General features: G+C 46.4%; 1 protein-coding gene across 1 annotated transcript; it reads right to left on the bottom strand.

The window, feature by feature from the left end:
* Positions 1-6,351: 6,351 nt before the first annotated feature.
* Positions 6,352-15,716, bottom strand: Apobec2 (apolipoprotein B mRNA editing enzyme catalytic subunit 2). The gene is made up of 2 exons (XM_035450571.1): positions 15,586-15,716; positions 6,352-6,895 (listed from the first exon to the last, which is right to left on the bottom strand). The coding sequence occupies exons 1-2, from the start codon at positions 15,714-15,716 to the stop codon at positions 6,352-6,354; spliced, it is 675 nt and encodes a 224-aa protein (XP_035306462.1).

Here is a 15,716-nt window from a genome sequence, read left to right as displayed (position 1 = left end):
GAACAGGTTTCACTTTTTTTTTGGTTTTTTTTTTTTTTTTTTTTTTTTTTTTGGTTTTTTTCAAGACAGGGTTTCTCTGTGTAGCTTTGGAGCCTATCCTGGCACTCTCTCTGGAGACCAGGCTGGCCTCGAACTCACAGAGATCTGCCTGCCTCTGCCTCCCGAATGCTGGGATTAAAGGCGTGCGCCACCAATGCCCAGCCAGGTTTCACTTTTGTATGTGGGAATAGACAAGTTCTACATGTTGCTGTGGGGGGAGTTTGTTACAAACCTAGACCAAAGCAGCAACTGTCTCATGTCCTTTTTTTTTTTTTTTTTTTTTTTTTTGTTTCTCTGTGTAGCTTTGGAGGCTGTCCTGAAACTTGCTCTTGTAGACCAGGCTGGTCTCAAACTCACAGAGATCCATATGCCTCTGCCTCCCGAGTGCTGGGACTAAAGGCCACCACCGCCCAGGTTTTTTTTGTTTTTTTGGGTTTTTTGTTTGTTTGTTTTGCCACCTTCTCGTGTCCTTTAAACTATAGGGAGAAATGTCTTAAGTTCATGAAGTAGATGAGGTCAGGTGATGGGCAGAAGCTTATCTTATTTCACTCTGGAAATCTTCCTTTCACTACTGTAGATTCAACCTGTAGCCTTTCATGTTAGACTGTTCCTCTACCAAACTGCACCTCCAGTTCTCACAGAAACATCTTAAGCTTGGTCAAATCATTAGCTCTCTATGCTTCCTTTGCTTTTAGGGGGATTATAGTTAATAGTTAATTTTTGTCAGGGAGCCTAATTGACTGTTGGTGACATCCTGGGCCTTGGTGGGGATGTGTTTAAAGTGCCTTGGGGTCAAATTCCATGATTCCTTACACGTGAAGCCTGAAGGAAGGAGACATGGCCTGATAACAGAATGAACACAACCTTCTTGGAAACCCAGGCTGAGTCTGGTTATCACCCAGGCATGTAAGTGTGACTTTGTTTCTGCAGAGCACTCCACAAACCTTTTGGGATATGACACTTGCCACCATCCTGTCATTGTTTCCAAGTGCTTCTTTTTGGGATCTCACAGTGTGTCTGAACATTGCCTTGGTACTTTGGACCTCTCTAGTGAGAAGGAAATTGCTTACTGCTTGGCCATCAAGGTGTGGATATCTCATAAAACTCAATGAGCCTTGCGACCCCCACCATATTAAATCTTCAAAGGAAAGGAAAAGCTACAGTTTACAAATAATCCCAGGAGAAATATTTTCTTTATCTTTTCAGTAGTGCTGGGGATGGAATGAGGCCCTTGCATATGTTAGGCAAGTACTCTACTGGCAAACCAAACCTCCTCCTTCAGGAAGAAATAAATGTGTGGCTCATTGCATGCACATGGATGTGAGAGGACCAATCACGGCTTCCTTCACCTTCCACCTTGTTTGAATCAGAGTCTCTTGGTTGCCACCGGGTATACCAGACTGGCTAGTACACCTGCAGGGATTCTCCTCTATCTTTTATCGTGTGCTAAGCTTACAAACTCATGCTACTGCATCCTGCTTTACGTGGGTTCTGGGGATTTGAACCCTGGTTCTTGTGCTGAAGCAACAGCTTTACACATTGAGCCATTGCCATCTCCCCAGCCCTAGGGAGAAAAGGTCAGGACCAATGGTGAGAAGTCAGCTTGGAGAGTTGGTTCTTCATTGTCAAGACCTGGCTTTATCTTGCTAATGCCATGGCTGGTTCTTAGCCTGAAACATCCCTGTGCCCAGTATCCACTCACTGTCCATGGGAACTTTCCATTGCCCAACTTTCTTAAAAGAAGAGGCCACAAAAACCACACTATTTCCTTTATTGATGATGCTATTTGGCTTTAAAAAAAAACAAAACAAAAACCCAGCCCAACTCAAAACACTTTTCTGAATGTATTTCACCTTGAATCTGAGGATCTTTGTCTCAGGCAGCATCCCTGGGGAGGCCTTGTGCCCACATACAGTTGCTTTTCTTGCCTTCATTTTCCTTTCCCCCAATAGCCACATTACAAAAGGCATGGTTGAGTGAATGACAGCCTGAGGTGTGCTTAGAGTTCTCTGAGGGAGGGCCTTGTCCAGTACAATGGTTGGTGTCAAATGTTCAACTCCAGGTATAATTGGGAAGACAGGCATGTCCTGGATGCCATCCATGTCACTGCTTCTCTGCTGGCAGCTGGCAGACCTTCATGGAAAACAAAGCATGTAACTGAGAGCCTTGCTGACCCCCAACAGCCAACCCTCTAATCTAAGTAAGACTTCTTTGTACTTTCCTTAAAGAGACCCTGGCTGTTTCCTCTGGGGCCTCCCATGGTTCTTGGCTGAGCTAGGGTTAGGATTGTTTCCTTTGTTGCTTTGGTGTGGTTACAACAGTCCTGGAGGAGATGTGCTTGGATTCTGTTCTCTGAAGTTAAATATATGGTACAGAGATTCCGCTTTGCTTTGCTTGAGACGGGGCTCTGCTGCATAGCTTTGCCTGGCCTGGAACTTACACCCAGATCAGGCTAGTCTCATACTCGGAAAACTCTGCCTCCCATGTGCTGGTCTGCCAGTCTTAAAGCAGATGAAATAAGAGACATTTACTTATTGGATGCTTTTTAGTGAACTTTAAGAAGGGCTGTCGTTTAGGGTCATTTGGACTCTACCATAACTTTTTTGTTAAATTTGACCTTCCCCTTGGGAACTTGGGAGACTCACAGGTATGCACAGGGAAGTGTACTAATGGGTCCAAGAATACTGGTCCTACCTGTATACACAAGCAGGAGTAATATTCTAGAATACTGGTCCTACCTGTATACACAAGCAGGGGTAATATTCTAGAATACTGACCCTACCTGTATACACAGGCAGGAGTAATATTCTAGAATACTGGCCCTACCTGTATATACAAGCAGGGGTAATATTCTAGAATACAGGCCCTACCTGTATACACAAGCAGGAGTAATATTCTAGAATACTGGTCCTATCTGTATACACAAGCAGGAGTAATATTCTTTTTAAATTACATTTATTTATGTGTCTGAGAGGGCATGTGCATGTTTGGAGTCAGTTCTCTATACTGTGTGGGTCCCACAGATCAAACTCAGGTCTTCAGGATTGGTGGCAAGCACCTTTACATGGTGAGCCATCTCGATAGCCCAGAGTATTTTAAAATGAGCTGACTTAGACATGTACTTTGCCTTCATACTGAATTATTTACTGAGTATCAGTGATCCCAGATTAAGACTTTTGTTTGAGAAATTCATAATTTTAAAGAAAAAAACAAATCCCTGAAGACTTCCTAGTTTGATAGCTTGCAGAAATGGCCTGTAAGAGTCTTTAAAGGGGCTGGCTAGATAGCTCGGTCAGTTCAGGCTCCTGCTGCTAAGCCTGACACCTGAATTCCCACCCCCAGAACCCATGTGGTAGAAGCAGAGACCAAACTCTGGCAAGGTGTCCTCTGACCTCCACATGTGTGTCATGACACATGCCCCCTCCCATACACAAATAAGTAAAAAATACAAATTTATAAACACTGTGTTATTCAGCCAAGCACTGAATCAAACTCCTGGAATCCAGTTGTAGAGAGGGAGGAGTGATGAGCAAAGGGATCAAGACCATGCTGGGGAAACCCACAGAACCAGCTGACCTGAGCAAGGGGGAGCTCACAGACCCTAGTCTGACAGCTGGGGAACCAGCATAGGACCGAACCAGGCCCCCTGAATGTGGGTGTCTGTTGGGAAGCCTGGGCAGTCTATGGGGCCTCTGGCAGTGGAACCAGTATTTATCCCTAGTGCATGAATGAGCTTTGGGAGCCCATTCCCTATGGAGGGGTACTTTCTCAGCCTAGATACATGGGAGATGTTCTAGGTCCTACCCCAAATGATGTGTCAGACTTTGATGTTCCCTCATGGGAGACCTCACCCTCCCTGGTGAGTGGGTGGGAGGCATGGGAGGGCGGGAGGGATAGGGAACTGGGATTGGTGCGTAAAATAAGATTATTTTTAATTTAAATAAAAATTTATTTTTAAAAAATGTGGTATTTTTGTGGGGGAGGTTTTTAATTGTTGCTATTATGATGGTTTTGGGGATAGAGTAGGAAGCCCAGGCTGGCCTATGAACTCTGCATTCTCTTCAATCCACCTCTTGGTTCTGGGAACACAGGCATATATTATTATTATTATTATTGCTGTTATTGCCAGTGGTGCTGGGAATTGAATCCAGTATGTGTGCACATTAGGCAAGCATTTCACAACCAAACATACTCCAGCACAAATCTTTGAGCTTTGTAAGCATTCTACCACTGAACTACACCTCCACTCCAAACTCTTTTCTTTGTTTGTTTTTGACTCTTGTTTTGAGACAAGCTTAAATTAGCCTGAGAATCGTTATAACCCAAGATAACCTCTAATTCATGATCCTCCTGCCTCTGCCTCTGGAGTGCTGGGATTATAGGTACATACCACCATATCCCTCTCTCCCATGAAGACTGCAAAAGAAAGCACCTCGGTTAAAATTACACCAGTGGTCACCATTCTGGTGAGTCTTATGCTGGCTACACTATTATTATTGTGGTACCTACACTAATAAAAATCTTTGGGGAATTGTAAAAACAAGTTCTGTATTTTCAGGGGTCACCCGTGACATCTGTCTTTACTGCTGTCATAACCCAGTGTCCTGTGTAATTTTATGTGAACCTACCTCATGACTGCCCACAAAGTCTCTGCCCTTTTGCTAAAAAGAATAGACTGAAAATGTGTCAGCTTGGACAGGAAGATTCGATGCTCAGCCTGAGGATGTCTGAGCACCCCACGTGCATGCCTAATAACTAACACCAACACAACCTGCCAACACACAGCTCTGGAACATGGGGATTTTCAGAACGTGGCTGTGAAGCAGCATCTTCTCTTAAGGGTATTAAGAGTGAGAAACATCAAACATAAATTGAATGATCTTTACGAACACATGCTGCGTCCATGTTTTATGAATACAGGAGTCGTTCCAGAATTAAACTTGGGTAGGAGTGCAGTGAAGAGCCTTCATCATCACTAGATTTTGATCAGCAACTCTGGCCTTGGAAAGGGGTTCAGCCACAGCAGTTCCATAGCAGCAAACTAGATCAGACCAAATTCAAAAGATAGTGAAGGCTCTTTTACCCTTTTTCCTGAGGATAATTGGCCTGTTTCTGTAAGAGTCTAATTTACCCTCAGCAAGAGGCCAAATTGGCCTTAATTGTGTCCTAATTATTTGCCTAAACAGCTCATCTTTATTTCCAGTTCTCCTATCACCTCTTGACATCTGTAGGAGGCTACTTCTGAACTGCTGTTGCAGTTACAAACATCTCTTAACCCTTTAGACATTCCAGTATAAATAGCTCACTGCTCTCACCTCATGGCATTTGACGCTCCATGAGTTCCCTGGGCGATTGATACTCAAGAAGAAGAGTGCCCTGGCCTTATACATCCACCCAGCAACCACCGAGCAACTCAAAGAATAACCCTTTGAAAGCAGGAATGCAGAGCTGGCTAAAACCAGAAGATGAATACAGACTTCAGAGCACTGTCTGCTCTTCAAGAGGACCTGGGTTTCATTCCCAGCCCCACCTGGTGCCTCACCACTGCTTGAAACTCCAGTTCCAAGGGGATCTAATGCCCTCTTCTGGACTCCTTGGGCACCAAGCATGTACATGGTACACAAACACACATACAAGCAAAATACTCATACCACAAAAAAAAAATTAAAAAAAAAATGTCAAAAGGGAGTGGCAAAAAAAAAAAAAAGCAAGAAATTGTCCCAAGAATGGAAACTGCATTCATTACAGAAAAACAGGGGTTGTGAATTTGGGAATAGGGATCCAGAAAGTAGCCACAGTGAGGGTCTTGGAGTCCCAGAAACTGAAGTTATGGGTGGTTGTAAGCCACCATGTGGGTGCTGAGTCAAATCTGTGCCCTCTACAAGAATAGCCGGTGCTTGTAACCACTGAGCCATCTCTCTAGCCTTTTTTTTTTAAATGTATGCGTATGCCTGTATGAGTATGGGCAAGTGCATTCTAGTGTCCAAAGTCCATAAGACGGTGTTAGGTCCCCTGAAGCTGGATTCACAGGCAGTTGTGAGCCACCCAGTATAGGTGCTGGGGACCGACTTTACAGGAGCACCAGTGTTCTTAATGGCTTAGCCCTCTCTCCAACCTCAAGATGTGGTTTTAGGTAGAGGGATTCCGAGGAAAGGGGAAATGAAACTGTTCTAGAATGTTTCTACAACCAGTTAATACGAAGCAGTGCACCTCTTGGAACTGTATTTCTACCTGATCTCAAGTCTTCTACCCAGGTAAAAACAGAGATGGCGCAGGACGCCAGGAAAACTCACAGAGGTTGAGCTCCGCGGCCTACTTCAGGATATCTGCCAACTTCTCCTCATAATATAGGAAGTTCTCCTGAATGTCCTCCCAGGGCTCAAAGGCCTTGGATTCACCCTCTTCTTGCTCCACAAAATTCTGCCAGATGTACTCGAAGTCCTGAGGTTTCATGATGCGCAGCTTGCAGCCGGCCTCCTTCAGCTTTTTCAGAGCAGCTTGGACCTCTGGCTCCTCCCACATGAAGAGCCGGCCCACCAGGATGAGCAGGCGCAGGTTCTTGGCCTTGCTGAGGGTTTTGAGAATTCGGTCGGCACAGGCTGCACAGGGGCTGGAGGACACATACCAGGTGACATTGTACTTGAGGGCCGGGTCGAAGGCCGGCAGGATGGTGTTAAAGAAAGCCTCCTCGGCGTGGGCCCCTGCGTGCTCATCCTCCAGGTAGCCCCGGGTCGCCTGCACTTGGCCTCCCTTGCTCTGTGCTTCAACCACATAGCAGAGGAAGGTCTTGTTCCGCCCGGAACTGTACTCCACATTCCGGAACTGAAATTTAAAGAAGTTGACAGGCAGCCGCTCCCTGTAAGTTAAGGAGACAAGGCAGGAAGAAGACGGGAATGATGAGTCCTTGTTTCTAGAACTTAAATGGGGCAGGTCTCCAAGACCCATTCATTCTTACTGAAAACGGGCCTTGCCTATGCTAACACTGATATATATTCATTGGTTAAGAGTTCTTGCTACTCTGCTAGGGGACTTGTTCCCAGTATCCATGTTCAGTGACTCACAACCACCTGTAACTCTAGTTCCAAGAACTCTGACACCCCCTTCTGGCTTCCAAAGTCACCTGCACACATTCAGTGACATACACACATCAATGTAAAAATACCCACCCTTTAGAGACACAAAGGTCTTTTTATGTAGTCCTGACTATCCTGGAACTATATAGGCCAGGCTGGCCTCAAACTCACAGAGATCCTCCTGCCTTTGCCTCCTGAGTGCTGGGAGTAAAGGTGTGTGCCACCATGCATGGCCCAAAAGTAAATCCCTTTTACAAATGTCCCAACTCCCTCCCTCCCTCTCATGTCTCCCTCCAATGGGGTCTAGTTAGCCCAACTGGCCCGAAACTCCAGGTTGTCTTGTCTCGGCCTCTCAAGTTCTGGACGGCAGCCATGTGCTACCCCTACTCTGTCATCACACCCCATGTCACGGTGAGCTCTCAAGTCACACAGAGAATAGCAGTTTTGTTTTGTTTTGCTTCAGACAGTTTCACTGTGTAGCCTTGGCTGCCCTGGAACTTGCTCTGTAGAGCAGGCTGGTCTCAAACTCACAGAGATCCACCCACCTCTGCCTCCGAGTGCTAGGATTCAAGGTGTGTGCTGCTACTGCCCATGGTGAGAATAGCAATTTTATGAGGTAGGAGGTGGTGGAATTTCTCACGAGGAAGCAAGACATTTTACAGAGCGTTTCATGCCTTTCATTTCTCTTTGTAGCTCTCATAGATTGTGTTTTGGTCATGGAATGGCTTGTATCTCATAATACAGTGTTCTCCTACTGGCTGTTTCTCAATTGAAAGGGTGTCACGTCATCAGGGACTCAGAATTATCTGTGAGACAAGTCTACCCAAGGGTACCTCTGGGTAGGTAAGGTTAGGTGTCATGTTGGATCATTTGGCCCTTGGCCTCCACATGACTGTCATCTAGATCTAGTTAGACAGGGAAAATGTAAATAAACGGTCAAGAATGCTAGAGCATTGTAAAAGTGGACAGGAGAGGACATGGAGTATGATGGTTAGTTTGTCAACTTGACTAGATTTCAAACCACCCAGGACACACATCTCTGGGCATGTCTGTGAGGGTGTTTCCAGGAAGACTTGCCCTCAAAGGGAAGAGCTAGCCTGGATTTTAGGTACCAAACTAGGGGCTCAGGCCTCAGGTTACACAGGAAGGGAAAAAGAGAAAGTGAGCCAACCAGCATTCCTTGCTTCCAGCTCCCTGACTCCCTGCTGCCCTACTCATGCCTCCCCTGCTCGGAAGGGTATCTCTTCAGACTGTGAGCCCAAAGAAACTGCTCTTCAGTTGTGTCTTGTCATTCATTTGGTAACAGCAACGAGGACAGTCTTTGGACAATATATGGAGAGTCTTGAAAGTTAAACCTGGATTCTGGAGGAAATAGAAAATGTTTTCTTGAAGAAAAGCATGACATCCAGGGAAGACCACAATGGTGACACCAGGCTGATGCAATACATCTGGGCACAGCCCTGGATCTAACGAGCCCACTAGACATCTTTCAGCAGTGGACTCAGAAGATTTAAAGGTTTAGTTACATCAGGCAATAAATGGAATAGGAGTGGCTGGGCGTTTTTAAAGAACAGCATTAATAAAAAGGAGAAAAGGTGTCAGAGTCAATAGTGGTGTTCTTTTAAAATATATACATACATACAGGCAGACAGGCATTTATTGATTGTTTATTTATTTATGGGGAGGAAGCACCTGTGCTACATCACATGAGAGAAGTTTCTCACCTTCCACCCCATGGCCCAGAGGTTCAAGGTTAGACTATCAGGGTTGATAGCAAGTGCCTTTACCTTGTGGATCTCAAAGATTGTTTTTAGTTTTCTTGTTTGTGAGTGTTTTCCTAAAATGTAGACCCATATAGGTTTGGAGGCCAATGAAAATGAGAGTTTTCAAAGTCAGAAGTGGAAAGTGCCAGCTAGAGAGGCCACTTAGCTTGTTATAACCAGTCACAGAGCCTGGAGTGTGGCTCTGTGAGAGCACTTGCCTAGCACATGAGACTTCCAGCACCACAGAATAAATGTTTAATCTCTGCACCTGCTCCAAGACATGCTGCATGGCACCACTAACTCACAAGGTGCCTGTCTGCACCTCCTCTTTCCTCAGAAAGGTCAGCAGACTCCAAGCTGCAGGGAATCCAGACCTTGGCTGCTTAAGGTGAAACAGCCAACTGGAAGAGCTGAGGAAGCCCCAGCGATTTACCTCCCTGTCCCCTGCTGGCAAGTCAAGTTTCCAATATGGAGATGGGTCTGTCTGAGGACCCAGCCCCAGGATTCTTCCAGGGTTATATTTAGCTCTCTAGGTACCTCCATCCATCCCTAGCTGGAAGTGTTTATTATTTACTTAACATTTCGGCAGGAGCGATCACCTGCTGTTTTTCCTTTTCTTGATGGAATACTCCCTATTGCATAGTTTCATTCACCCACTAAACCACCCTCAGGCTCTACCTGTTCCTCAGGGTCCCCTCAGTCCCCGAAAGAGATTCCTGTTCCTGAGAACACAGAGCCACCTTCTATGCTAGATCCTGGGGGAGGGGGAGTGTTGGAAGGATTTATGACACTTTGTAGGCTGGGGCTTTTAGAAGTAGCTGCCCCATGTGGTCCTTTGTTTTTTTTTTTTTTTTTTTTTTTTTGTTTTTTTTTTTTTTTTTTTGTTTTTTTCCTTGAAGCCCACACCCACCCCATGCCCAAAGCGCTGTTCCAACTTTGTCCTCACTAAAAGCAAGAATTTGGCCCAGCCCACAGTAGCAAGCTGACTGAATGGATGAGAACTGACTATTCTTGAAGCCCCTCCTTCCTCTTCTTCCCCAAGCTTGAAGAGAGGACCCAGAAACCCTAAACCCATGGGAGAGGAAGAAAGGTCACCTCACTATAAATATCCTTTCTGGCCTAGTCCTGCCAGCAGTCCCTCTCCCTCATCGGGCCAGAGTCTAGCTGCTTAGGGGAAGACCTGCCTCCTACACTCTTCCTTTGACTTGGCTAGAACCTGAGCTTGCTTGGCTCCTCTGGCTCCTCAATGGGTTTCTTGGTCAGAAGGAGCATAAGGGTCAAATAAGGTTCTGTGGGTATCCTATGGACTACCTCAACCAGGAAAGAGCCTGAAGAAGGCTGAAATGATTGCAGAGAGCTGGATAACATGGCTATCTCAGGCAACTGTGGGAACACAGGGTAAGCCAAGACTACTTAACTCCATAGGGGAAGGAAGGAAGGAAGGAAGGAAGGAAGGAAGGAAGGAAGGAAGCAGGGACATCTAATTTCTCAGTTGTGAACCTTTTTCCTAATAACACAATATGGCTAAGTATTACTGTCAACCTCAGTAGGTTCACTGTTAAAGAAGGAGTGGACATTCTGTCTCTCTGTGCAATTGTGTACATGTATGCATGTGTGTTGGAAGGCAGGCCGGAGAGTGACAATGGCGGTAGGTCTTGTTTCTCGGCATTTAGTCACTCATTCGGTAGTAGACCCTGGAGTGTGATTCCAGTTCCCTGTTTAAGGCACCACTCACACTGGGCATTGCAAGGAGCAAATAGAAAAACACCAAATCCTCATATCTAGCAATAATAATACTGCTACTGCTAATAATAATAATAATAATAATAATAATAATAATAATAAAGTGTGCTGAATGAGAGAGAATTAATGTGGGTATACATAGTATGGATTTTTTCTAAGGTGTATGCTTTAAACATTTGTGTTCCTAAGCACAAATCTACAACCAAAGGGGGCAGCACTGCAGTCCCAAGAAGCTGGTCAGAAATGAAATATTTGCTACAAAGTAACCTGTGGAATAGAAAGTCTACTCAGGACAGATGGAATGCTGACTTTGTGTCAGCCCTGGCGCCCCCATCTCTGACCCTGTGTTAGAGGTAGAGTTTCGGCTTTGATACCCACCTTTCTCAGACCCGCTTTCAATGTCGATATCAAGAGTGTTAGAAATCAGGGGCTCCCCCAGCTTGCTTTAAGCAACTTAGTGCCAGCGGCTACATCATCATCATCATCATCATCGTCATCACAGATCACTCTCTTGTTCTCTCCATCTTGCCCTCTATCTCTCTGTCTGTGTCTCTGTCTCTCATGTCTCCGCTCTAAGATGGCCTTTTGCCCCCCAACCTATAAATCTCCTGCATGAGATCTGTTGTGTGGTGTGATCTTTGTGGCATACCTTGGCCTGGAGATCCACCAATGTACTCCTGTCTCATAAATCCCAGTAATGGGTCCAGTCGGGAAGAGGAGTGTAGAGCAAAACAGAAGGTTCTTGAACTAAGGAGAAAATGCTAGGTTTGCAGGACTGATGAAGTTCTGCCTAAGGCAAGCAGGAAGCCAGTGCCTTCTCTATGGGACACACTCTTTCCACAGAGCTTTGACCTCCCTGAAGGCCAGGTGGGCCATTTTCTGTTTCTAGTAGTCTACTCCCCAGCATGCTCCAGAAGCCAGGTTGGGGATTTGTGACAACTGGGGGCTGGGCATGGTGGCATATGCCTTTAACCCCAGCCCTTGGGAGGCAGAGATGGGCAGATCGATGGGCAGATCTCTGTGAACTCAAAACCAGCCTGGTCTACATAGTTAGTGCCAGGACAGCCAGAGCTGCATTGTGAACCCTGTCTCAAAAAACCTAAAGTTCAGTGGCTAAAATTTGACTTGCTGTGCAAAGTCAGGACCTGACTTTGAATCAGAGCCCAAGTAAAGAGCCAGATGTGGTAGTCCCCTTGTCGATAGCCCTGGCATTCCTACGTGGGTATGAGAGGCAGGGGCAGAAGATTCCCTGGCAGCCCATGGGCAGCTGGTGGGGCAGACACAGTGCAAAACAAGAGAGACCCTGCCTCAAACAAGGTGAGGTGGGGTCAACCCTCAAGGGAGTTCTTTGACCTCAACATATACACCATGGTATGCATGCTCTCACACTCCCACAAATGGGTGCACACTAACATGTGCTTGCACACACCTACACACACACACATACACACACTACGGTGTTGAAGGCTCACTCCACAGACATGCATGTGAGTAAAACATTCATACATACACATATGGTAATAAAAGTAAATCTAGAAGAATGAGAAGACACCGTTAAGAGAAAGCTCATTCTGCCATTTATCTTGAGTCCACTGTAACCCCTGTGACAGCAGGGCCGTGCGTGGGGGCACTAGGTGGGGCGGGGATCACTCATGGCAGAGATGGAAAGATGGGGATCATGTTGTCCTAGAGCACCCCTGTGCTTGCTGCCAGGGCATGCCTGGAAAAAATCTGTCCATGCTGAGAACTGCAAGTCTCTTTCTATCCCAATCTTCTCTGCATTAGAAACCTTCCCTGCAGTTCACTTCCTGTTACAACAGCTGGCAGAGAGCCTAACACACGGAAGTGCTCGTTCATTAGTCCATTCATTATCCTACAAATATTTATTGAGTGCCAATTGAGAGCTGGAGATAAAGTAATGAAATAGAGTCTTTGCTCTCATGAAGGAGAGCTATTCTAATAGAAACAAGCAGTAAGTGCATTCACAGGTGGCAATTATTTGTGAATATGATAGTCTTTATGGTTTGCTTGGGGTAGTGCTATGCTTTGGAGTCATAAGATCCTGAAGTTCATGCCCGATGACTCTGACCAACCTTGAGCAAAGTCCCTGTCCCTCCGAGGTTTATTTTCTATATGCAATGATTAAGTAATCCAACTTCTCAGATTTTGAACAATAGTAGACACCTGAAATCATAGCTGGTATTGGTGGATGATGCTGTCACTAAGTCTCAAGTTATACTTTTCAAACAGCCATCCTAAGCTTAGCCAAAGCACAGAAAGAGAAACTTCTGGAACTGAGACAAATATACCCAGCTTTCTGACATAAAGAGGAAAAAAGAACCCAAGTTGTAATGTGTGCTGATTTTTCTTGTGTGTGTGTGTGTGTGTGTGTGTGTGTGTGTGTGTGTGTGTGTGTGTGTGTGTGTGTGTGTGTTGCACATGATGTGTGGTGTGGACACCAGTCTGTGCATGTCATGCTACCTGTTTGGAGTCTAGAGGACAATTATGTGGAATCAGTTTTCTCCTTCCACCTTTATGTGGGTTCTGGGAACAGAACTCAGGTTGCCAGGCTTTTGTGGCAAGCCCCCTTTACCTGCTGAGCCATTTGCCAGTCCATCAGATGCTGATTTCTTTCATGTAAGCCCTATGCTATGGAGATCTCAAAGTATGAGTGGGAACCACTGGACACAGGAGGAGGAAGAGAAGGGCAGAATCTGCTCTCCAGATGGGAGGGTCTGGCTTCAGCACACCCTGTGGGTTTAGACCCTTTTCTAGAATCTTCTGCCATCTTTCTTGGGCTTGTGCTCAGGTCTGCTTTCTTTCTATTCAAAGCACCCTATGTAGACAGAATCACCACAGACACATCTCTCCCTTCATTCCTCTACAAACCCTCCTGGCTCCAGACAGTTCCCTGACAAGCACCCCCTGCTCTTCTGCTAGCTTCAATCTGAGGAGCATTTGAGACTGGTTCCCTGTGGAGTCTAGACTAGGAGTCTAGACTAGTGGCTTCCCTGGTCCTTTGCAAAGGGAAGGAAAGGGCAGCCATCTTTCCTGGCCCTGCAAAGACAAGGCCACACCTCTAGGCTATTTTAAGTATCTGTTTATCCAGAGAGGCCTAGGGGACAGATCACCACAACTCTTCCATGTGTCTAGGAAACACTCAGAGCTCCACCTCCATCCAGGAGTGCTCTCAGAGACCCAGAACCATGCCCCTCTGTGCCACTTTCTCTGAGCTTTGGGAAACCTGTAACTCATTGCCATGGGAGAACTGTGGGCAAGAAGCTTGGCTAAAAGTCCAGGACCTGACACTTCCTGGTTCCTTGGTCTTAGGTATCTTGTTCAGTCTGCCTGAGTCTGGTTCTCCTTTCTCCCTCCTTTCTCCTTGTCTCTCTGTCTCTGTCTCTGTCTCTCTCTGTGTGTCTCTGTCTCTGTCTCTCTCTCTCTCTGGATTATCCTGAGGGCAAATAAACACACTCTCCTGACTGTGTCAACTACTTCTGAGAACCTTCAGTCCCCACTGCCCTGGGACCCCAGTGTATGTTCAAATCAACATTCTAACTTTGTTGTTGACTCACCTTGCTCCTGTACCTGGGAAATCACAAGCTGCACAGAGCGAAAAGTATGTGAGTGGCCCAGGACAGCATGGCCCAGCATACTTAGGTGTCAGTAAAAGGATCCTCTACCATAGGCAAGCCATGGGAGTTGAGGACCCTGCTGGCTTGTTTGCCCTGGGCTTTCCCTGTGTCTATATTGGTCTGTGCCCAGCTGTTCTCTTAATCCTAGAACGAGAGCAGGATTAGCTGGCAGAGCAAGAGTGAAGGGAAGTTCAATAGCTACTCACATCTCAGGAACCAAACTACATTTCCCCTGGGCTCTCTCAGAAGTCAGAAAATATCTGAGCAGGAAGGGACATTAAGAATCAAGTCGGGTGAGCTTCCTCGTGTTAGAAATAGGAACATGGAGGCCAGCCTAAGGCATTACACATCAAGCATAAAACAGCAAGTCCAAACTACTACTGGTGCATGGCTTTGTCCCTCCAGGGACTCTGCGTGCCTCCACCCCACCTTTGCACATTGCTGGAGACTGCCATGAAGGGAACCACATACGGTTCAGGGAGGAAACCTGCCTCTAGTCCATCTCTGCTTTGAATTGAGCAGCCTCTTCCTCTCTTGGAATAGAAAGATGAGGAAGATGGCTACTATTGTTCATTTCTGGAGATGGTACAATCTGGACAAGAGGGGACCCTGAATATGTCTCTCCCTCAGGGAGACTGTTTGATCTGGGTGCAATTGCTCTAGGCTGTGCTGAGCTTGTGGGATGGCTTCTCTGTGAATAAGCTCCTAATGTCTGCAGTCTGGGATGACTGTCTTGATGGGACTGTCCTCTAATGTGCCATTCTCACCAAACTTCTTGGGAGTGGGTTATATGCACAGGTCCAGGTGGCCACCAGGACTCTCTCTTCTCTCCACCGTATCCACACCACCATCCCGTCTGAGGCTTCTCTCAGTAAGGTACCATTCTGCCTTTGCACATCAGAAACTGTCACCAAGAAAGCTTCCTGTAGTTTCATTCTGTGGGTACCTTCCTCAGAGGTACTCCCCACTCCCACCTCCTACTGATTACAGAGTCCAAAGTGTCACCTCAAGAAACCAAGAGTAGCTGGATCTGGTGGCACACACCTTTAATCCCAGCAACGAAAGGGAAGAGGCAGGAGGATCTCTGTGAATTCAAGGCCAGCCTGGTCTACATAGTGAGATACAGGTCAGCCAAAGTTACATGGTGAAACCCTGCCTCAGGAGAAAAAAAAAAGAAAGGAGGCATTTGCTGCCCTGAAGCCCCCTGCTAGGATGCTGGGCACAGAGCTTGTGTCTGACCTTGGCCCTACTATTCTCGTCCTAACCTTCCACAGCCTGCTCAGATTCCACACTCTCCCAGGCAGGAAACCACAGCCCCCGCACAAGGCTCACCCAGTGACGATCTCGAAGGGCGGCAGGTCGATGAGCTCCTTCAGTTTCTCAGGGTCTTCCAGGTTCTCCAGATCTTCTCCATTCTGGGAGGCCTGCGCTGCAGCCTCAGGGACCTCTTCCTTCTGAGCCAT

Source organism: Cricetulus griseus, assembly GCF_003668045.3.
Source record: "Cricetulus griseus strain 17A/GY chromosome 1 unlocalized genomic scaffold, alternate assembly CriGri-PICRH-1.0 chr1_0, whole genome shotgun sequence".
NCBI lineage: Eukaryota > Metazoa > Chordata > Mammalia > Rodentia > Cricetidae > Cricetulus > Cricetulus griseus.
The sequence above is the reverse complement of the archived record's forward strand: the minus strand, read 5'-3'. Positions and strand labels throughout refer to the sequence as shown.